At 41.1% G+C, this 24,553-nt stretch overlaps 1 protein-coding gene across 2 annotated transcripts; it reads right to left on the bottom strand.

Moving 5' to 3' along the window:
• Positions 1–514: 514 nt before the first annotated feature.
• Positions 515–22,690, bottom strand: rdh10.S (retinol dehydrogenase 10 S homeolog). 2 transcript variants are annotated; one of them, XM_018268686.2, is made up of 7 exons: positions 22,047–22,690; positions 18,901–19,139; positions 8,847–8,882; positions 6,380–6,478; positions 6,025–6,170; positions 2,549–2,680; positions 515–1,528 (listed from the first exon to the last, which is right to left on the bottom strand). In XM_018268686.2, exons 1-7 carry the CDS (start codon positions 22,330–22,332, stop codon positions 1,405–1,407), a joined length of 1,062 nt encoding a protein of 353 aa, XP_018124175.1. In that variant the 5' UTR covers positions 22,333–22,690; the 3' UTR covers positions 515–1,404.
• Positions 22,691–24,553: the final 1,863 nt, after the last annotated feature.

Raw genomic sequence — 24,553 nt, 5'->3', positions numbered from 1 at the left:
CATCCCTTTCCTTCTTAAAAATGTATTTAGTCTAGGAGCGCATACCTTATTGCTCCCATGTGTGCAGACAGACGCATGTTAAATTTGGGTGAGCAATCTCTATTTCTATGCTTTAATAAACATGCTGCTAAAATCTAGTACAACTAAATAGAAATCTGCCAACATTCCTTTGGAAATGGTGGAGAACTATTATCACTCTTGGATAAAATATGTCATGAGGTTTGTGTGCAGATCTGGTAAAGCATGAACTGTGCCCCTCCTCCTCACATATATCGTTACTAAAGACAAATCTTCTTCTACTATGCCAAGTCCACAAATACCTTCTATACCGTCATTTGGTAAAATTGTTCTTTAGAAAGAACGTGTTGCATTTGCTTGTAGCTACCTCTAACCCTTATTCCAGCAGCGATCCTGCACAGCGGGGTATTATTAGGACCTCCGCTTTAAAAACACACAGTATTTAACACATGAGAACTCTAGAAAGGTGGTCAGAAAAAAAAAATATATATATATATATAATCACAAAAGGCTTTATAGTAATTTACAAAGGAATGGTATACATTTAGATACAGAGGTAGAAATTCAGTTTACAATGGTTTCTAACTAGAGTCGCTAAATTCAAGGCACAACTAAAATATAATTTGTACAAAAAAAAAAAAAAATGAAGTTATTTTACAATACACAAAAATCATCTTTACAACTTGTCACATGTACAAATAGAACGATTTCCCGCCTCAAGAGCATCCGTTTAAATCAGATCACAGAGGAGATACCAGATTCCTTTTTTGCATTTCATATCCCCAGAGTCCACTAACAGAGCAGCCGTGACCTCTTTCTATTGCTCTGAAGGCTGACGAGCCATGAAACACTGTGCATGGCGAAATAGGAGTAGGGGTGCCAATAAGGAATAGATTACACCCCTTCCAATTTCAAGAGAGGTGTTAACACGGAATCTCTTCTACAGGCCAAGCAAGAACCAGAGTTAGTTTTTCTTCCTTGAAAATGCAGATTTTCATTCAAGGTGGGACTATAGTGTTGCTTCTAATTTTTATTTTTATTTAAAAATACATTAGTGTAACAGTGCATTGGAAAAAAAAAAAAAACTTTTGAAGTGTTTACTGCCTGTATATTAGTGCTACAGACAATTTATTGCTACATTTAAGCGTCTATATATTTACTGGTCACATTTTTTTTTTTTACAAGTACTAGTCAGTGTATAAAAGAGTTGAGGGGAGAATAAACACATGTGCATTACGCTCAGTCCTCACAATGTAGAAAGTGGAATGGTGCTCATGTACAAGTGCCTCTCCCAATACAGTCGGACTGACAATGATAAAGTTCACCTGTCAACCAATTAAACAAAAAAAAAAATAATATGGGGAGGAAATTAATACTAATAGAACGTTAAATTCCATTTTTTGTTTCATTGTTGTTTGTGGCCTGTTTCCTTTGAGCAATAAAAGGGTACATGCACTTGTCTGCTCCCAGGAACCGGTACATGCAGACCACAGCTTCAAATGGCAGGATGCTAGAGAAAAAAAATCAAAAATCAAAATCAGAATGGTGCAGATATATTTAATATTAAAAGACATAAAGGGTCATTTAATTTGGTAGGCAAAGTCATTTGCACCAAGCAGGGCACTGCAGCTTATTTACAGTTTTCTCATCACCAGTCAGCTGTAGCAATAATGGGGTGCAATTACCAACAAAGTGCTATGCAGTCCGCTGTATAGCTGCAATGACTTCTATTATTTCTGAAGTGGCATTAGCTTAACTGCTGAGTGCCACTTCTACAATAAGTTGCCAATTCACTGCCATCCACCCCGTATTCCAGCAGCACCGACAGGAACACCATTCACCTGGCAGTGAACAAACAGGAAGGATTTATGCTTGAAAAACAAGAAGCACTGCATTTCTGGCATGAAATCCACCCAGATGCTGTGCCAGTCAGTACTGCTTGAACATAGGGAGAATGGCAGCCGGTTGGCGTTTTCTTAGCACAAGCATGACGTTTGTTTTAGAGAAAAGACGAACAATGGGAGACACTCACGGGCCAAAAGGCACCCTCAATTAATTATATTTACTTGCACGACACCCCGGGTCAGTGCTCCTATCAGCAGAAATCTGCAACGGCCAAGGTCCTTCCAGCTCCACCATAGAGCGATACTTTTCCATCTTCCTTGGTATTCAATTTTTCCGGGGCAGACACATGCGTCTACTGTGCAGGGGCAGCCGCAAGAAGACCAAGGAAGCAGGAAGAGGATTGCTCCATGGAAGAACCCCAAACAGGTGCAGTTTCTGATAGGAGCACTGACCTGGGGTGTCAGGTAAGTAAATATAAGCACTTAGGCGGTGCCTAACTTTTGGCACCCCCAATGTAAATTGTCTTTCGTTCTCCTATAAGTGCATGTACTGAGCATTTCCTAGCATTAATCACATCACCTGCAAATACATCAGCAGGGCTCAGGATTATGCCACCTGCCCAGAGTGAGCGGCAAAACATTTGAACTTAAAAAAAAACAAAAAAAACAAAAAAAAAACCAGTTACCTTTTCATACACAAAACTATGTACATGAGTCTGGGTGTACAGATCATAGGCTGGTCTGTAAGGATCGCTCTCATGGCCTGCTTCACACAGTAATCTGGTTTCAGGGGTGGTAGAAATGGCTCAATTTCTTTCCTGAAAGAAGAATGTTACATTTAGTTGTATTTACACATTCCTGCCTGGTCTCTGTCTTTAGACTTCATAACAGGAATAAAATAAGGTGCACCTGGGACAGGATTGGAATAGCTTAGTGAAGACACATTCAGAAATATGAAATGAACCACATATCATTACTTTTAGTTTTGAGATCTTTAAGGTCTGGTATGTGAATTAAATTTGTTTTTATCAAATTTGTTTTGGTGCCTTCCCTCTGCTCATCAAGGTCATTACCCAGCCAATGCAGACTATGAAAAAAGTTGTTATATAGAATACTCTGTAAAGGTGGCCATACACAGGAAGATCCCCTCGTTTGGCAATGTTGCCAAAAGAGGATCTCTCCCAGATATGCCCAAATTGAGGTGGGCGATATTGGGCTGATCCAATCACGGGCCCAACAATCGGATCACAACGGAGGCGATACGAGCGGACGGTTTGCGGGACCGCATCAACGAACAGATGCGACTACCATCCAATGGGATTTTTACCCTTCCCAATCGCCATCTGGCTGACTTTTGGCCAGATATTGATCAAGGAAGCCTGTCGGATGGCCCCACATACGGGCCAATAAGCTGCCGACTCGGTCTGCCTGCAGCTTTATCGGCCCGTGTATGGGGGCCTTAAAAGGACCAGTAACATCAAAAATTATTTTTTTAAAAAAAAATTTGTTAGTATACATCGAAAAATAAACACCAACACACATTAAACTGCAAAGCCTTTATTAAAAAATAACTTACTGAAAATCCACTTCCGCTCCTCTTGAGAAAAGGCAACAGGGCGACCATCCATCCTGCAGCTATCTCTCCTGGCCGCCCTATGTCTGGCGTGCTCTGCCGGCAAGATTGACAGCCAGCTTCTTCTCCGGGCAATTCTTGATGCAGCAGTACTGGTACTAGTTGTGGTGGTGATAATTGATGGAGCAGCTGCTGTTGGCACGAAACCAGCGTGCACTGGTCTTGTCCCTGCACACTGTGTGCTGCTGCGGACTCTGAGCCACGCTGCCCCTTGTCTCCGCCGCACCCTGTGTGATGGAGGTCCCGGCTGACTGGGGGTCTGCGGAGAGTGCTTGTTGTTGCTCCCACCGCCCAGCCTGTCACTCCTGATCACTGCTCCCATTGATAGTAGCGCCATGGAACTGATAGGATCCGAGCTGCCCATAAGGAGAGCCTGCCCCGCAGCACTGCTGCTGTTGGTTGCTGTCCCAGGCGCTGCCACCTGAACTGAAGCGAAGTCCACAAGAGTGCATTTGTGTACGGAAACTCAGACAAGAAGTGGGTCTAAGCTTTCCTTGTACTGTGTGCGTCTCCACCAATAAGATTTTATAATGCCTGTACAGTACAAGGAAAAGCCGAGACCAAGTTCTTGTCAGAGTTTCCGTACACAAATGCACTCTTGTGGAGTTCGCTTCAGTTCAGGCTCTCCTTATGGGCAACTCGGATCCATCAGTTCCATGGCGCTACTATTAATGGGATCAATGGGAGCAGCGATCAGGAGTGACAGGCCGGGCAGTGGGAGCAACAACAAGCACTCTCAGCAGACCCGCAGTCAGCCAGGACCTCCATCACACTGGGTGCGGCGGAGACAAGGGGCAGCAAGGCTCAGAGGCAGCAGCAGCACACAGTGTGCAGGGACAAGACCAGCGGGTTTCTTGCCAACCGCCCAATCGATCATCACCACAACAAGTACCAGTACTGCTGCATCAAGAAGTGCCTGGAGGAGAAGAAGAAGAAGCTGGCTGTCAATCTTGCCAGCAGAGCGCGCCAGACATAGGGCGGCCAGGAGAGATAGCCAGGGAGAAGAAATCAACTGCTGCAGGATGGATGGTCACCCTTTCGTCTTTTCTCAAGAGGAGCGGAAGTGGAGTTTCAGTAAGTTATTTTTTAATAAAGGCTTTGCAATTTAAAAGTTTAATGTGTGTTGGTGTTTATTTTTCGATGTATACCAACGAATTTTTAAAAAATAATTTTGATGTTACTGGTCCTTTAAGCTGCCAATGCAGTGGACCATTGTCTGTATATTTTTTTTGCATAGATAAGAACATGCAAAGACCCGTCTAATAGTGAAGACACATGGAGCTGCTAGCAGCAGCTACCAAACAGACAATAGAGAGAGTTGGCTTTGCCAAGACACTATGTTTTAGCTAAGGCATTTTATCATTATTGTCTAAGGCAGGGTATTTTGTAGCCACAACAAGAAACTGCCACTAGTAGCTCCATGTGTCTTCACCCTCAAGGGGTACATCTCTTAAAATTCCAGCTGGCCATTACAGAGGGATTCCCATTCGTTTTATCCAAGTTATTATGGAGGAATGTCTGATCCGAGAACTACCCGTCACTGTGAACATATGCCAGATTTCTGCATAAAAAAAAAATAGCCTTAACGCAAGATCCCTACACACAGAACTGAGGTTTGGGGAATGAGAAATCTTTTTAAGAAAAGCTAGAATTTTGGTCAGACTATATCCTTTAAATATCCGAACAGTTCCAGATATCTGAATACATCCATTTAATATGAAATTGCATGAGTTATTAATGGATTCCTCCAATTGCTATTCGTCAATCACCACACATGCATTATCATTAATGGGATTCTGTCAAGATTTAAGGTGAAGTTTTTATTTCTAAAAATTACATGGTTTACACTGCAAATAATTCACTCTACCATGTAAAATTTCATTCCATACAACCATTTAGTTATAATATTGGTGTGTAGGCAGACATCTCCGGTCATTTTGCCTATGCATGTGCTTTCAGAAAGCCATAATTTCACCTACTCAATGTAACTGAAGGTGTCTCCGTGGGACATGGATTTTTACTATTGAGTGCTCTTCTTATACCTACCAGGAAGCTGTTATCTGGTTACCTTCCCATTGTTCTGCTGGGGGAGCGATATTCCAACTTGCACAGCAGCAGTAAAAAGTAACTGAATTTTATCAGTGCACAAGTCATATGACTGGGTGACCGGGGGCCCCTGGGAAACAGACAATATGTCTAGCCCTGTGTAATATTTTAAAATTAAAAAAAAATCAGCTCTTTTCAGAAATGGATTTCAGTGCAGAAGTCTACTGTTCTATTAACTGATTAATTTGGGGGGGGGGGGGGGGAGAAACATACCTTTTCCCCCATGACAGTATACTTTTAAATATATTGGTGTAAATCTGGATTCCCATAATTATGTGGGATTCAACGTATCCATCTAGTTAGAAAGTCAATTTACTATGTATTGGGAAAAGCTGCCAATTAATCCATAGAGCAAAGAATTTTGGAAGGTAGGAGTGAAGCAGAGAAAGATTGGTTAAAAGAACGCCAGTACAGGTTACTAACCTTATTCTGCACCCACGGAACATGCCAGTATCCACAAGGTAGGGGCAAACCAATGTTGTTTTTATGCCGTCTTTATCTGCAGCTTTTAGCTCGTGGCTAAGAGACTCGTGAAAACCGACGACACCAAACTTGCTTGCGCAGTAATCCTGTAGGAAACAAGACAACGCACTGTATGACACAACAGCTGTAAGATTTCTAATCAATAATCATGATACACTGCAGGTTATAGAAGGCGGACAATCACTGGATATAATTCTCAAAGGTTAAAAGCAGAGAAACAAAGGTCTATCATCTTACTTATGTGAGTAGGCATTAAGCGTGCAACAAGACATGCATGGATACAAGCGTTACAAACCTCGACTCCTGCCGTACTGAATAGACCCAATGAACTGGCAACAGACACAATATGTCCATGATTCATCTCCATCATTTTGGGAAGGAACGCCTTTGTGGTCTACAAGAATAAAGAAGAACAGAGGATAAGAGGATTGCTCGTGTGCCGTTATCAGTGATTCTGCAGAAGGCAACACAAGAGATTAGTCTGGATAACAAATTACAACTGCCAAGCTTGTATAAGCAACATGCCAAGATCCACTCACACTTACATTTAACGGAGAAGGAATGTGTTCTTGCACTTGGGGGGGGGTGCAAAATGTTAGGGACCCCCAAGTGATTGAATTGACTTACCTGAAACCCCGGGCCGGTGCTCCCATCAGCAGAAAACTGCACTGGCCTGGTGTTCTTCCAGCAAGCACTACGGAGCAATCCTCTTCCGTCCTACTCTTTCTTCATGCAGCTATGCATGTACAGTAGAGCGAAAAGCTGAACTTTAACTAAAAAGTTGGTTATTTCGTTATACTGCGCATGCCCCGGGATATTTGAAGAAAGAAGAAGCCGGAAGAGGATTGCTCCGTGGTGCTTACTGGAATAACCCCAGGTCCTGGGTGTCAATATAGTCACTTGGGGGTGCCTAACATTTGGCACCCCCAAGTGCAAGAACACTTTCCTTCTCCTTTAAAGCCATTTCTGGCAAATGGTTATTTCAAGATGGCTTTTTAAAAATCAAATAAACAAACAAACCCATCATTGTATAAAGACAGAAGCAGGCAAACTTGGGCTTATACAGATTTATTACACAGCTTCATAAATATAATAACCGCTCATGAAAGTCTTGTCATATCACTATTTGGTGCACAAAATTTCCATTACATGTATGCATCAACCAGCTCGTATGAAAATGTGCCTTTGCTTTTAAGAAAATGCTTTTCTGTAGCCAACATTATCCTGCAACAGTATTTAATTTCTAGTCTGCACTAGACACAAACAATTCAGAGGTTCTGATTGGTTAGAAAAACTACAAAGAAAATATTACAGTGTTAAAAGGACTTTAAGAAGGTGGAAGATGCAATTTATCAACATGATATTGTAGGCACAGTGGCTGGAAACTTGTGCAGGTTCTCTAATGATATTCAGTGTGTGAACTGAACTTTAGTGCTTTATTTTGCTCCGTATTTTCCTGAAACATGTAAAGAAATAGTGCAGATTAATGATGAGAGAATCACCAACTATTTGAGAAATGGAGGAAAATTCACCAAATGCATTGAAGTCTATGGGCGACAAATTTTGGAAGGTGGAGCGAAGAAGAGAGATCTTAAAAGAAAAAACTATATTCCCAAAATAAATATTTAAGCAACAGATAGTTTATATCAAATTAAGGGACATATTAAGTCTTACCAAACTGGAATATATATGCAAGTAATTATTGCCTTTTTAAATCTCTTGCCTTGAATCACCATATCGTGATGTGCTGCCAGAGATCACCTGACCAGAAATACTGCAACTCTTAACTGGAACAGGAAGTAGTGTAGAAGCAAAAGACAGAACTCTGTCTTTTAATTGGCTGATGTGACCTAACATGTATGGCTTGTTTGTGTGCATCGTGAATCCTACAATCCCAAGGGGCGGACCTTATTTTTTAGAATGGCCGCTTCTATTTACGATTACCCAATGGCACATACTACTAAAAAAGTAAATTATGAAATTGTATTTATTTAAACAAAGCATATGAGCGGTTGATCAGTTTTATGCAATATCTATTTATAGATAATTGTTTGGGGGGGCATAGTTTTCATTAAAAGAATGCTGGCACCACTGCTTACTAACCTTATTCTGCAGAGACAGACCATACCTATATCCATCAGGTAGGGGCAAATTATTTCCCCCACCCATGGTCTACGGATGACTTTCACAGCAAAATATGGCTAAAAATTTTGCTCATCACTAGTGCAGAGGATTCAACTAGGAATGAAAGTCTTACTTATCTCAAGTCCTCTGTAGAGTTATAACCAAGTGTAAATGTGTATGCCGCAAGAAATGGCAACGCTGTAAACGCTCTATATAGGATAGATTTGTGTGCCATTTCCAAAAAAGACCCACGCAGGGCAGATTATGCTAAGGTGGAAGCCCTGCTCTCTTTAGAAGTTTAAAGGAAGACAAGAGATAATACAAATGACAGCAGCCAAGAGTTGGCCTAGACAGTTACATGGAAATGTGGTGTTCTGAAAACAACCTGTTTTTCTTGGGCTGTTTAAGAGATCTCCTTGCACTTAAAAAAAAAAAAAAAATTCTTTGATGCATACTTAATTTTTGGCTAAAAAGATTATCACCGTGTCCCCTGAAATCGAATCCACTGTAATTTCTGACCCTATGGGTGCCAACTGCTGAGCACAGAGTAATCATTGTAATTTAATCAACAGACTGCGGAGAACGTCTTGTGTTTGCTTAAGCCCAAACAAAGTTCTGTAATCGCTTTTTGTTCTTACTTCCAGTGCAGCTTCGGTCGTGACGCTGGCCAACTCCTCCGGAACAAAGAAGGGGAAAAAAAAAAAAAAAAAATTCGGGATTTATTACACCCCAAAGATGGAAAAAGTCCAATTCCGAAAATCCGGCATCTCAGACCGAGGTTGCATATAAGATATTTTGATCTGCGCTGGGTTACTCGCAATAATCCTAAGATTACGGTTTTCTGGCAAATAAATAAGTAGAAAAAACCCGTGCGGACTTAGTCCGAGTTGTTTTCAGAATGTATGGACTTTGATATATAGGCCTCTAACTATGTGGAGGGGAAGCAGGACTCCGATTCTCTTCACCTGATTTGCGGGTGGGTTGGAAGAGGACACCCATGTAGATGTAGTTTATATACATTTCCACAGAGCAGGTGCTGAGCAACTATTGCTGGGTGCCTAACATTATACTGGAACAGAAAGAGGTTTAGACAGACAGCTGGCAAACACTGAATTAGCTCAGATCTCTGAAACTACCCTTTTGAGAACTGTGACAATTTGTGTTCAAAATTCCATATTTTATGCACACAATGAACCTCATTATATTATGATTTCCACGAAGGGAGCACAGAGGCAAGTTCCATGACATGTATTTAAATTTCCTTGTGCGGACATCGTAAGACGTCTGTTTAAAATTCCATTCTAGTGCCACACCTGGTTTGATGCATGGTATAATACCGCAAACTCACCTGGCAATTATGTAGATATTTGTGCACAACAGGATATTGTCATAGGAAAACATGTTTTTTTCAAAACACATCAGTTAATAGTGCTGCTCCAGCAGACTTCTGCACTGAAATCCGTTTTTAAAAAGAGCAAACATTTTTTTTTATATTTATTTTGAAATTTAACATGGGGCTAAACATATTGTCAGTTTCCCAGCTGCCCTCAGCTTTGTGACTTGTGCTCTGAAACTTCAGTCACTCTTTACCGCTTTACTTCAAGTTGGAGTGATATTACCCCTCCATTTTCCAACCCCCAGCAGCCCATCAGCAGAACAATGGGAAGGTAAGCAGATAACAGCCGACTGGTAGATCTAAGAACAGCACTCAATAGTAAAATCCAGGTCCCACTGTGACACATTCAGTTACATTGAGTAGGAGAAAAAACATCCTGCCAGAAATCTGTTCTTTCCTAAAGTGCTGGCTCTTTCTGAAAGCACATGACCAGGCAAAATGACCCGAGATGGCGCCTACACACCAATATTACAAGTAAAAACATTTTTTTTTACATGGTATAATTTGCAGTGTAATTTAAGGATAAAAACTAAACCATAAAATTCATGACCAAATACCTTTAAGCAAAGGACACCCCTTCCCCATTATATGGAACGTTTTACTGTACAGCAGCCAACTCTAAAGATTGATGAGCGAATGTGTGCATGGATGTATTATCTGGAACATGTTCCACCTATGCAAGGGCATTGCTGCCAAAACGGTAATGGTTTGATGGAACCATTAAATGACTTTGGCAGTGGACCTATATATAAAATTTCAGGACCTTGAATGCTTAAAGTTGCATCTCATGAAGTGGCTGTATTACCCTGTTAGCGGGGGAATTCATCTATGATCAACCAGTGAAAATGACCACAGAATGTTGTGTACACACACAATTTTTTTTTAATGCAAGCTATAAAAATGAATCTGAAATGTAATGTTTTTCCTAAAGCATTTCTGATGAATAACAGACCTAAGTCAGCTGGAAGATCAGCACATGGGCACATAAGGATAAAAGCAAGGCAATTTATAAGTGGCAAAACAATAACACAACATGTGCCCAAAAGAACCAGTCCCACTGCTCAATCCCATCCTGCTTTGACATTCAGATTACTTATTCAATTAAGTGTACAAACACATACACACTTATTATTAGAAGCAAACGTGTGAAACCAAACAAGCATTTACATGTCACTTCATAGCTTTTGTTAATAGGTTCTCAACGTTTCTCGTTTATGGCAAATTAACTTTCAACAGTCTAGCACTTGTTCCAAGCCGGTTGCTAAATTCTTTAGCTCTTTCCTCTGGATGCCCTCATTGAAAAGAGAGGTTTGGCCACACAAAGGCCTGCCACAGCTGTGGTGTCAAAATAAATTAGGCGAAAGAAAAGCAAACGCCAAGATAAGGAAATAAGGTATTGTGTACAATAGGCACTTTCATGATTATTTTTTTTTAGGATAATGAATTTGAAAGCTAGATTAACCTTTGCTTTTTTTAAACTTTACCCCCACCTGGTTATTTCAACTGCTCCGAATGATACAACTCCCTTTCTAGAGGTGATCTGGAAAATCAGCAACATAAGCAAAATATATTTCAGCTATTAAAAGATAAAGCAGGTCAACCAATCATTTCTAAGCATAACTTACATAAAATGCACTTTGTTGGGGAGGAACTCGGAAGAAATGTACACGTACCATTCATTTACACCAAAACAGGGGAGACTAGCTATGCATCAGATAAAGATACAGAACATTATGAATCAGAGGTTTTGTGGACTGTGTTACTGCCTTTTCAAATTTAAAGGGATCCTGTCATGATTTTTATGATGTAGTTTTTATTTCTAAATGACACTGTTTACACTGCAAATAATTCACTCTACAATATAAAATGTCATTCCTGAACCAGCAAGTGTATTTTTTTTAGTTGTAATATTGGTGTGTAGGCGCCATCTCAGGTCATTTTGCCTGGTCATGGGCTTTCAGAAAGAGCCAGCACTTTAGGAAAGAACGGCTTTCTGGCAGGCTGTTTCTACTATGCAATGTAACCGAGTGTGACAAAGCGGGACCTGGATTTTACAATGGAGTGCTGTTCTTCTATCTACCAGGCAGCGATCTTGTGTTAGGGAGCCGCTATCTCGTTACCTTCCCATTTTTCTGTTGTAAGGCTGCTGGGGGGGGGGGGGATATCACTGCAACTTGCGTTTCCTCACGGGGCGACTTCGGAAATCAAAGCGACGCGAGTGCATTGGCGCAGGCTATTTTTCCCATTGAAGCAGACGGAAGACACGGGGAAGCAGTTCGGGGAGATTAGTCGCCCACAAAGAAGAGGCAATTAGTCTGTTTGCTCTTTTGAGAAAAGTATTACAGTGCAGAATTCAGTTGGAGCAGCACTATTAACCGATGCGTTTTGAAGAAAAAAAAAAAAAATTTCCCCATGACAGTATCCCTTTAAGACATACATTAGAAGGAACTTTTTTTTTTTTTTTCAGTTGAAAAATATATTGCTTTTCCTGATCACCATGCAAAATAGAATGTGAATAATCAGGGGCCACAAGTGAGGATCTGGATATCTTCAATGCTGCCCATCACACATACAGGGTCAGTAAACAAGAATAACTTACATTAATTAACATTTCTCTGCAATTATTTTTGGCGCTGACATAACACATGACGGGGGTCACATTTATCAAGGGTCTAATTTAGGAGTTTTTTTGTTTTTAAAATGCCCATAAACTCCCCATAGATTCTAAATTCGACCAATTGAAATATATATTAATTTCCAAATATTTTTTTAAACTCTGATGAATTTAAATTGACCCAAAATCAATTTAAAAAACAAAAAAAAAAAAAAATTATATTATATAAGAATTATACAGCAATTTAAGGTGGCGAAAAGTTGAATTAGAGTTCTTAAAGTGCCAGAGTATGAAATCTCAAATTCAAATTAAAACTTGAATCGAGTTTGGATAATTCACAACTCGAATTTGAGAGTTTTGACAAATTTGAATTTTCACTTCGACCCTTAGTGTGGCAAAGGCCAAGCAACATATAAGTCCCTATAACAAGAGAATGTGTGCAACAAATTTACCTCTATATAGAACAAGCCTCACAGATACTTTACAACCAGGGTTAGAAAGTTAGAGAAAGTAAAGCCATACCCCCACACCATTTATTTATGCTTTACTGCGGACTATGCAAAACTGGCCTAAGGGGGAATTCATTCCCACAATTAAAGCAACTATCACACAATTACTGTTTCAGTAAAGGCACAGATAAAAACTGGTTTTCCTGAATGTCCGCTTACGCTGGTCACATGCAGGTCTCCCTTCCATATGTTGGATGGCCAAAATGTCCTAACCTTTGGTAGGGTAGGTCTCTACTCCTTCTGGTGGACTGAAGATCTTTTCCATAATATTAGAATAATACCCTGCCAGCTAAGATATCCTGCACACCCTCCAATTTAAAAATTCCCTTTATGACGACATAAGATTTTTCAAAAAAATAATAGCCAGGAGTACAGTGTTAATGGCTCATTAGTGTTGAGCTGACATGTACCAGACACCGAATGCAAACTGCTATTAATAAGCCACATGCGCTTCACAGGTCTCCTATTGCGGGTAACAGCAGCTAGGGAAAAGTAAAAGGAAACGCCAGTATTTAATCGGCTTGCTCACAGCGGAGCAATATCCATGTAGGTCTGATCATGAACAGAACAAAAATATGTGTATGCTGCAAGGACATGTGGGGTCAGGCATGGTGCAACAGAAAGAGCAAGTAAATGTGATGCGGACCGCATCAGAGCTCACCCAGTTGCTGCGTCCTTCCAGACGCGCTATCGAGAGACTCCGGCCACTCCACGCCAGTATAACTCTTTAGCAGAGAGAGAGACTCCCGCATCGTTAGGCACTATTCCGGAAATCCATTATAGGACGCAGACTGTTCGCTTTAAAAATTGGCTTTAATCATGCACACACAGTGGTATAAACAAAGTGCGGTGGGTGTGCTGGGATTACGCGTTTGCTGCAATGACTGAGGAAGTGCCGAGCATTGCGGCAAGAAACGCGCAAGTCCGGTACACCCACCGCACTTTGTTTATACCACTGCGTGTGCATGATTAAAGCCGATTTTCAAAGATACAGTCTGTGTCCTCTAATGGATTTCCGGAACAGCGCCTAAAAATGTGGGAGTCTCTAGTGCTATGGTGCAACAGAAACCTGCAACTTTGAGTTAAGTCAATAGTTACACCAGGGGTGTCCAAAAGGTAGATCAGGATCTACAAGTAGCCCTTTAGCTGGTGAGCACTAGATCTCAAGACACTGTCAACAAACAGCTGGTCTAAATCACCCTCCTATTTCATGCCTTTAATTCAGATATTTATTATGTTAAAGTCCTTCTGACCATGATAGCCAATATATTGGACGATGAACCCTCCCATTGTTTGTATGTACTTCCTAATCACCTGTAATCAAAAAGGTTCAAGGTATGTTATGGTCTTAATTTAGAGATTTGTTATTACAATTCCCCTACTATGGATCGGTCTGGGGATCAGAAAAAGACAGCCAGTGCCAGAGCAATCAACTCATTTGACCCAGCCTTGTTTGGGAGAAGAATAAATACTATGGAATTTTAACCAACTCTGGGTGCATCTGGAACCACCTGAATGATCTTGTGTGATATTAAACAGGCCTAATCTACAAGTGGTGGGCCATTGGCAAGGCATGAGTCATGTAACAAGCTGTCATGGCCCAAACGTCAACAAAACCGCATTCTTTTGGGACGAAAGACCGAAAATGATTTACAGCCACAAAGTGTGCATGGTGAACATGCCAAAGTATGTCCATGGCATTACTCTGCCAGCCATGAGCTAATTAATCATTTGACAAAAACTTACAATAAAAAGCAGTTTGCCAAATAAAACTTTTTTTTGGGGGGGGGGGTTTGAGTACAAGATCTTTCATACATTCCTCCTTAGTGGTTGAGGCCACACTTCTGAAACGATCAAGAAAGCGGACCTCTTACCAGTGTCTAAATGCCAAGTCAACAATCAACTCATCTGCAGGACTATTCCATGGGATATCTGGGAATGTGGTCCTTTTGTGTCTGGCATAAAAGTGCTATGGCATCCATGGGCAATGTGCAACTTTTTGCCCATTAACACCAAAACGAGGGTCATGTTTCACACAAAAAAAAAATTTTGCTTTATGGCATTGTCTAGGTATGGCTAGAGATTATAGTCAATGTTGTCACTTAGTTTGATTGCAGATTAGCACTCCTATAGTTTAAATTCCATTGTTTGGTAACAATTTAAGCAGTGGATATTCTAACTAGAGCATACTGCTTGTAGGATAGCATAGAGGGGAGGCAGGGTCATGTCGATAAAGAACAAGTGAGAGAATGCACATTTATTACAGCTGTCAGTCTGGAGTCGATATGAAGTCATTACAGCATGGTGTGCAGCTGCTGGGAGAAAACGTGGCTATATTAAATGAGCTAGTTACCGTGGAATTGGCCGCATGCAGCCTGCAGATGGCTTTCGTCACAGGAGGTGCTACATGACATTGGGAGATGCTTGTAGACATCTGTGTCCTGCCCAGTGGAGTAAACTCATTATATTTCTCAAAAGTACATCAGTTTCCTCTCATTTGGGAGAATAAAATCCTTAAAGACCAGTGCTAAAGTGACATATGGTTTGCAGTCATTGGACCCCAGCAGCAGAAGTTTCACGGACACTTGTGAAAAAAAAAAAAAAAAAAAAAAATCAAGACGAAGACTTTGCTTCTTTTTTTTTGGGGGGGGGGGGATGAGTGGTGCAATGGGGATGTTAAAGGACCAGTAACAAAACAAATGAAAGTGTTCTGACAATATAATGTACCGTTGTGCTGCACTAGTAAAAACTTGTGTATTTGCTTCAGAAACACAACTATAGTTTATATATAGAAGCTAGATAGATAGTCTTTCCTTTAAAACATTTTCCTTTTTCGGTTTTACTGTTCCTTTAAGGGGAACATGAACCATTCTTAAGTACTAAAGGATCCCATTCAGTGCTTTATAACTTTCAACCACACAATATAAGTTCTTAAAAGTTTAAACAGTATTTGCAGGATAAACCTTGATCCCACCTCTGTGGTACATTGGAGGAAGCTTAGAAAGAAGTGAAGCGTGTTTGTTAGTCACCGTTAAATATCCTCCTAATTAATCCTGTATCTGTAAGGCCTATGGCAGACAGGATGACTTTCGGGCACTTGCTGTGCTTAAAATGCAGCAGCAAACACCCCAAATATAGTCCAATTACAGTATTCCCAACTGGAACTGTATAGCAACGGCCGCACTAGTGCTTTTGAAATCACAATAGCTGGATATTTAGCCCCTCTAAGTGTTGTGCCACTATAAAAAGGATAAATTATAGGCATGGGACTGGTAATCCAGAAAGCTTGGAACCTGGAGTTTTCTGGATAAATGGGTCCGTAATGTGCATCTTCATTGTAGGAGTACTGCACACCAACAAAATATTCCCTCTGCATTTTCAAAATTCCTTTCACAGACTATTCCTCAATAAACCTGATGCAATATTTAAGATTCTGCCATATGGATACGGACATTTCTACCAAAGTATGAATTGTGTCAGTGGCCTCAACCAGATCAGCTGCACGATGAAGGAGATCAACCTACTAAATAGCATAAACTTTTAGAAGTCTTGGGTGCTTATCCAGAACACAAACACTAATGCAGAGTGGCCAATAACATCAGTAGAGAAAATCCAGTAGCACACCAATTCCATGCATGGTGTAAAATGGGTTTTATTTAGCCTGCTGAATAAAAACCCCTTTTCCACTTCACAATTTTGTTGCATACACAACTATGCCAAGATTCGTATGCCTCAACTACTGAGGCTTGGAGGGGACTATTTTGGCTGTACTGCTACAAAATATCTAGATATAATTAAACCCATAGCATTTAGGATTATCGCCTAGTGGGCCTGCTTCTTTGTGCATCAAAAATCCCACTAGGTGGAGCCAGTGCACCAGTGTGTATACGGTAATGAAAATAAAGCATTTAAAATAAAAAGTTATTCTGCGTGTAAGCAGGAACCCCAGGAGGGAATGCCTGGGAGTGGCAATATTGCACCCACCCATCCTCCCTAAGATACAATATAAAAGTGAAATGCAGTATTAATATCACACTGGCAGCTTGCATCCCGTACGGTTACTGTTATTTAATTATTGTTCTAGTGAGGCGTTGGGTTTGTTGGCAGAAGGCTAGCAGGCTATGATAAAGCCTAACACTGTGATGTGAATTACAACCTGACACAAAGCCCTAACACACACTAGCTAGATCTCTAGTGCTCCAGTCTTTGCTCACATGAATTCAGCCAACAATAAACTCCGCCATGTTCCAAGAAAAAGCCTCCTCACGTGCTCTTTGCTACCACCACAAGCAGCCTTTATCCTTTAATATAGGATAGGAGACAGATATAGGCAGGGACTGAAAATAATTCCTCAATAGGGTCTCCATTCTAAAACTGGAATTATCAGTAGCTGAACAGTTTTTAACCAATGAATACATTTGGCTCAGACTTAGTGATCACTTGGGTCATGAAGACAATGATTCTTTAGAACACAAAAAATTTAAATGAATATGCATGCTGGATCAAAGACTCTCAATTTCGAGGACAACTACCATTAGAGGCCATGGAAGCCTGACATGCTAAACAGGTACATTGGCCCTCAGCACAAGTTGATGGTTGAAGGATTATTTGTGCAAGTCTAAACCCTGCCAGCAAGAAATGGCTTCAGATTCAATGTTGCTCTACAAGATTTTGAACGGTTATGTCAGCGCTGCTAATAAGAGCGAACTTGTCTTATGACCAGCATCAAAATGGCAACATGCTACCAACATGCAGATATTCTGGCTCTACCCACAAATGTGCATTAACTAAATGCGCAAAATGGGTTAAAAGCAGCTAAGCAAAATAACTTACTTCACGAATTCCAATACTTCCAGATCAGGCATTATTATATGCACTTAGGGGGCAGAAATCGACTTTGCGTGGACCTTACTCACTTTGAACCCCTATGTGCCTCCACTAGTCAACAGAGCCACACGATCTCAGCACTATATACGCTTTTAAGTCTTGGAGGTGACAGCAAGCAATTGCTTTTTATTAGGTCCTGGGAAAGAGACCTTGGGATAGATTTATCTGATGAGACGCTTAGAAGAGGCCTCAGTAACCGGATCTTTAGTTCACGGTGTTGCAAAATTCAAGATTCTTACTAGATGGTACCACACACCCAATAAATTAAAGGAAATTTTCCCACAAGCAAGTAATATTTGTTGGAGATGCCAGCTAGATGTAGGGACATTGCCTTATATTTTCTGGGACTGTACCCAGAAAGATAAGACCATATTGGACAACAGTCCTCCTAATGTGCAAATCAGTCTTGGGTCACAAATTACCAGACTGCCTAGCTCAGACCTTACTTTTCTGGGATGTAGGGGACATGGATAATGCCCCAAATTGGGCTCTAGAAAGGCATTTACTAAATGCAGACAAACTTCACATCCCCTTCAGATGGAAAAACACTAATCCCCCCTCGCCGAAAGAATGGCTGCTAAAGGTAGCTGAAATAGCGAGGTTTGAGGAGCTTTCCGCATACACAACCAGGCAAAGAAAACATTTCAGGGACACTTGGCTTAAATGGTTCCTTATTAAAGAATCAGAGGAATAGAAATCGACACTTGGTCTTTAAAACACCAGCTTAATAACCGAGCCAGGCAGGATACCCTCAGCATGGCTTCTATGGGTTCCCTGGATCACAATAAGATGTGTGTAAACACAGTTGTCTTAGCCAAATACGGGAAAAAGTGTAAAGTTGCCTCCAAGTTACATCATGGGGGTATTGAGGCTCGAAGTTGATATCATCAAGTGTGAAGATGATGTGCATTTTCTTCCCCCTCCCGTTTTTCCTTCTGCGCCCTGCTCTTTTATTATTTGTCTACTAAAATGTTCAATTAAAACTATGATACAAAATGGGTTAAAAGATCCCTAAAACTTAGTCCTTATAAAAGCAAAATTCATTCAAACTTTTGCAAAATAAACCAGTATAAATGGTCCAACTTCTCTATTTTACAAAGGCACTTAAGGGCTATATACAGAGGTGAACTGTAGGATGTAAAATGATTGGGATTAGTAAATCTGCATCAACACTCTCCTGTGGCTGGCACAAAAAGTTTATTTGTATTGGCATGAAACGTTTATACGTAATGGACTATGCAAGGTATAAAGTACAGAGATTCAAAAATGCAGCAAAATGTTCTTACCCAGAAGTGTGCGTGGCAGTTCACCATCATAGTCCTCTCAATAAGCTCATCTGGACACTCAAGGAGGTGGTGCCCTGAGACCACCCCGGCATTATTGAGCAGCAGATATACATCTCCAACTTCCCTGTGGACTCGCTCGGCAGTTGAATAAACACTCTCCCGCTTGCCTACATCACATGTGTAGGTATAGACTTGAAGATTGCAGCACGGCAGAACTTCTTCATCTGCAGAACTGTTGGCTAAAGACAAACAGGAAAGAGGGATAAGGGAAAGCTCTATTAAAAATTGGCAGATAAATTACGAGCAAGCGTGACCACCTCCAAACATGAAACAAACTTACACAGCCTGATCAGTTTTGTATGTATATGTAGTACTGTACATAAAGCATGAATTAAAGGAACAGTAACAAGAGAACATACTGCTTCCCCACACTGATAAAACCGGTGTGTTTACTTTAGTAACACAACTATAGTTTATAAAAAACTGCTGTGAAGCCATGGGGGCAGCCATTCACGCACAGGATACACAGTAGATAATAGCAAGTACTGTAGAATCCCATTGTATCCTACAGAGTTTATCTGCCGAGTATCCTGTGTCTTTTTTTGAATGGCCCCATGGCTACGCAGCAGCTTGTTTATATACAATATAGTAGTCTTTCTAAAGCAAAACACACAGTTTTACCAGTTCAGCGCAATACTGCATTACTTGAAAACACTTTTTTTGTAGTTACTGTTCCTTTACAGGTAAAGAGGATATACTGTAATGAGCTATATGGAAGGTATGGCCATCACTTGACAAAATTTCACATCTTTTTTTTTAGCAAACGAAAAGGGGTTAACAAATGTGAAGACTGGTTTCTTTACAGAACAAGATCGAATACAAACAATCGCTGTACTTTGTTCATTAGGGACAAAAGCTGCTACTAAGAATACAGTTATTAAAATACAAGGCAAATTATATATACGGTAGATTATATATATATATATATATATATATATATATATATATATATATATATATTTTTATTATTTTTGGACCCAGTATGTACACATAAGATTTTATACAGTATATTACACACACTGTATAGGGTACCAATGAGCAGCACATCCAAAAAGTAAAATAACTTTGGGGTGTTCACCTTTGAGATACAGTTTAGTATGATAGAGAGTGATATTCTGAGACAATTTGCAATTGGGTTATATTTTTTTATTATTTAAGGATTTGGAGTTATTTAGCTTTTATTCAGCAGCTCATCAATTTGCATTTTAAGCAATCTGGCCGCTAGGGTTCAAATTACCCTAGCAACCATGCACTGATGCGAATAAGAAACTGGAATATTAACATGAAATAGAGAGAGGAGTATTAAAAATTAGCAATAATGATACATTTGGAGCCTTAGAGAGTATTTGTTTTTTTAGATGGGGTCAGGAACGGCCATTTGAAAGTTGCAAAGAGTCAGAAGAAAAAGGCAAATAATTATAAAACTATAAATAATGAAAACCAATTGAAAAGTTGTTTAGAGTGGTCTATTCTATAGCATAGTAAAAGTTACCTAAAGCTAGCCATAGATGTAAAGATCTTTAAAAGATCTTTTCGATATCGCAAGACAACAATTATCTTGAACAGATTGTTTAAATGTACGATTTGTCCATCAACTAAAAAGACCATTTCCGGCGATATTGCCAGGAAAACTAAGGGTAGATGCCTGCTTGGCCCTGCAAACATAGATAGATTGCACCGGGACCGATTTATTTTTTACCGTGGCCGATCCAATTTTCTGACAGATGGACGAAAAATCTTAAGGCACGCGATCGATTGATTCCCACTAACCTCACGATAATTTGACGGATTGGTCGGATTTCTCTAAAAATCGGTCGTTCACCAAAGAAAAATCTTTGTGCCTATGGGGACCTTTAGAGGTGAACCACCCCCTTTAACATACCCTATTTGCATTGGATACTGTTCTGTAAAGAAGCAGCAAGCACAGTCTTCACATTTTTCAACCCCTTCTGACCTGCCAAAAAATCCTAGATACCTCAAGTCATGCTTTACAGTCTTAACATCTGCCACCTGAAAATAGGAGGGGATGAATAAGGAGTTTAGGGAAAGGGGTCCAGTCTTATATAGTGAATAAAGTACCCCCTCTTGTAAAATATAAGTTACAGAGGAGTTTCATGACCATATAAAAACACGAGGCCGAAGGCCGAGTGTTTTTATACAGGTCATGGAACTCCGAGGGAGCTTGTAATATCCTCATATTTTGCAACTGGGGGTACTTTATTTATTATAATATACAAGTTTCAGTGAGTCATGTGACAGAAATGACATCAGAACTCACCGTTTATAACTGATGACATCAGAACTCACCTTTTATAAGGATATAATTTACAAGATATTCATGGCTTTTGTGTATTATATCCTTATAATACACAAAAGCCATGAATATCCTGTAAATTATATCCTTATAAACGGTGAGTAGTGATGTCATCAGTTATAAACGGTGAGTAGTGATGTCATTTCTGTCACATGACTCACTAAAATTTGTGTATTATAATAAATAAAGTACCCCCAGTTGTAAAATATGAGGATATTAGAAGTTACCTCGGAGTTCCATGACCTGTATAAAAACACTCGGCCTTCACTATATAAACACTAACTAGTGATGTCATCAGTTATAAACAGTGAGTAGTGATGTCATTTGTCACATGACTCACTAAAACTGGTGTATCACAATAAATAAAGTTCCCCTTGTTGGAAAAAAGGAGGATATAAGAAGTAACCTGGGGGTTCCATGACCTGTACATTAAGTCATTGAGGATTCCCATGGTCATGAAACTCCTCAGTGACTTATAATATCCTTATATTTTACAATAGGGGGTACTTTATTCAAAAAAAAAAAAAAAATTATATAATATATATATATTTTTTTTTCTCAGAGTGGCAGTAGAGTGAAGTCAGACTAGAGGAGACCCTCTTTTATTCACAAGTTTCAGAATCCAGCAGTACAAATATGGGGAGAGGGGCAGTTCGGCCGGATCTGCAGCTACAACAGCCGCAATGCTCTTTGGACCCCACTTCTAATTGGAGGCGCCCACACTGTCCTGATGGCTGTTTCCCGGTCATATCCCTCCGCCCTTGTGCCTTACCCCTCCGCGCAGAGTCCTCCGCCTGCAGTTGCCGGTAAATGTCCCGCACCATGTCGGCCGTCTCCTCGTTACTCTGGGGGTTGATGTCCCACAGGACCAGCTGGGCACGACGCCGGGCAAACTCCAGCGCGAAGAGGCGGCCCAGGCCGCTGCCAGCCCCTGTGATCAGACACACCTGTCCGGCTACATTCTTGTCCTTTGGGCGCACGAACCACTTGGCCGCGGCCAATACGAAGGCCCACAGGACCCTGAAAGTGACCAGGAAGAACTCGAGCACTATGTGCATCCTGCACTCGGACTCCACGGAGTTTGCGCTCTGGAACTCGTCAGATTTTCGCTCTGGAACTCGCGACTCCTTCCTCGGGTTCCACACAGCGGGGGTCGGACACAGACGTTGTTAGTGGCTCAGGTTGTTCGCCCCGACTCTCTCCCGCATGTCCCGCTTGGGCGACTCAGAAAGAGGATGGACAGCAAGTTCCGTGCGGCGAAAGAACTGCTCCTCCCGTACCTTCCCCCAAACCTCTGCCGCCTTAACCTTAGAAACGTGGGGCCCAAATAGTGCATGTTGTGCCCCGGCACCGCTCTATATACCCGAGACCAGCCTGGAGGTACAGTACGCCCCGCCCCCTGCAAACGGGACGGATGGGCGGGGCATACAGCGCGAGGCACGTGGAAAGGGGCCGGGCATTTAACCCTTGCGCTGCTTATTACGCAGTATCACTGCCGGTGACTCTCAGGCACAGGACAGGAGAGTATTGTAGCCAGGGCCGCCATTAGAAATCACGGGGCCCCGTACAACAAAATTTTTGGGGCCCCCTGGGCCCCGCCCACACTGACGACCAAGCTCCGCCCCATATCCCGCCCACACATCGCAGTTAAAAGACCACACAGACATCAGCGCTAAAAAAGTAACCCCCCCCACACAAGTTGTAAAAAGCTATTGATGGTCAGGGCCCCTTATAAAAAAAATTGGGCCCCAAAAAAAAAAAAAATTAAATTTTTTTTTTTTTTAAAAACATTGGTGGCAGGGGCCCCCTGTTAAAAAAAACTTGGGGCCCCAACAAAAAAAAATGTAAAAAAACTAAAAAATAAACAAAAAATTGGTGGCAGGGGCCCCCTTCTAAGTTAAAAACAAATTGGGGCCCCAAAAAAAAATTTGAAAAAAAATCAATTTTTTTTTGAAAAAAAAAAAAAACATTGGCGGCAGGGGCCCCTTATAAGTTAAAAACAAATTGGGGCCCCAAAAAAAAATTTGAAAAAAAATTAATTTTTTTTTGAAAAAAAAAAAAAAAACATTGGCGGCAGGGGCCCCCTTATAAGTTAAAAACAAATTGGGGCCCCAAAAAAAAAATTTGGAGAAAAAAAAATTTGGAGAAAAAAAAAAAAATGGTGGCAGGGGCCCCCTTACAAGTTAAAAACAAATTGGGGCCCCAAAAAAAATTTAAAAAAAAAAAATAATTTTTTTTTGAAAAAAAAAAAAAACTGGTGGCAGGGGCCCCCTTACAAGTTTAAAAAAATTTGGGGCCACCAAAAAGAAAATTAATTTTTTTTTTAAAAAAAAACCCAAAAAAAAAACAATGGTGGCAAGGGGCCCCTTACGAGTTAAAAAAAAATTGGGGCCCCAAAAACAAAAGTTTTAAAAAAAAGATTGGTGGCAGGGGCCTATAGAATATTAAAATAATACATTGGTGGCCAGGGGATTAAAAAAAAAAAAAACACAAACTGGTGTTCAGTAGAATTGAACTCATGGCTTCAGTACTTCAACTTCGCCTCCTTTCGTGACTTCGGGTCTTTTCACCGCTTCAGGACTTCGGCTTCGGCTGTTTTCGTGACTTCGGGTCTTTGCGCTGCTTCAGGACTTCGGCTTCGGCTGTTTTCGTGACTTCGGGTCTTTTCGGCGCTTCGTGACTTCGGCTTTTTCCGTGACTTCGGGTCTTTTCTTCGCATCGGCTTCGGCTTTTCGGCACTTCCGCATTCGGCACTGAAGAGGCAAGACGTACGGCTCGGGCGCTCGTAAGGGGGGCCCGGATCTTCAAAAAAATGCAGCGCTGCCGGGCCCCCCTTCATGCCCGGGCCCGGTACGCTTGTCCCCCCTGTCCCCCCCTGATGGCGGCCCTGATTGTAGCAGCCTGGGAACTAGCCCAAGCCACGCGTTAAATGTCATATTTGCTCCCCGCCTCCAGTCTAATACTAAGGCTACAGATATAGGATAAGGCTACAGATATAGGATAAGACTACAGTAGCCATTCATACAGATAGCAAAGAAACGTGCCAGTGATCATCACCTCCCCTATCCTGTCCCATGTCAGCTTCCAGCTGTCAGTCACCCTAACTCGGCTTTGGCCAGGCCACACAGCCGCCTTTCCAGACCCCAAAAGATCAAGGCCTTAGTTACAGGTGTAAGGAAACACCCAAGCCCCTCTCATATGTAAAACCTGTGATCCCTCTGTTTCCAGAAGGTATGGGGATGGATGTGGCAATGTCTGAACTATATACACATAGACCTG

This window comes from Xenopus laevis, chromosome 6S (genome assembly GCF_017654675.1).
Source record: "Xenopus laevis strain J_2021 chromosome 6S, Xenopus_laevis_v10.1, whole genome shotgun sequence".
Classification (NCBI taxonomy): Eukaryota; Metazoa; Chordata; class Amphibia; order Anura; family Pipidae; genus Xenopus; species Xenopus laevis.
Note: the sequence above shows the minus strand (reverse complement) of the source record. Positions and strands in the feature narration are given on the sequence as shown.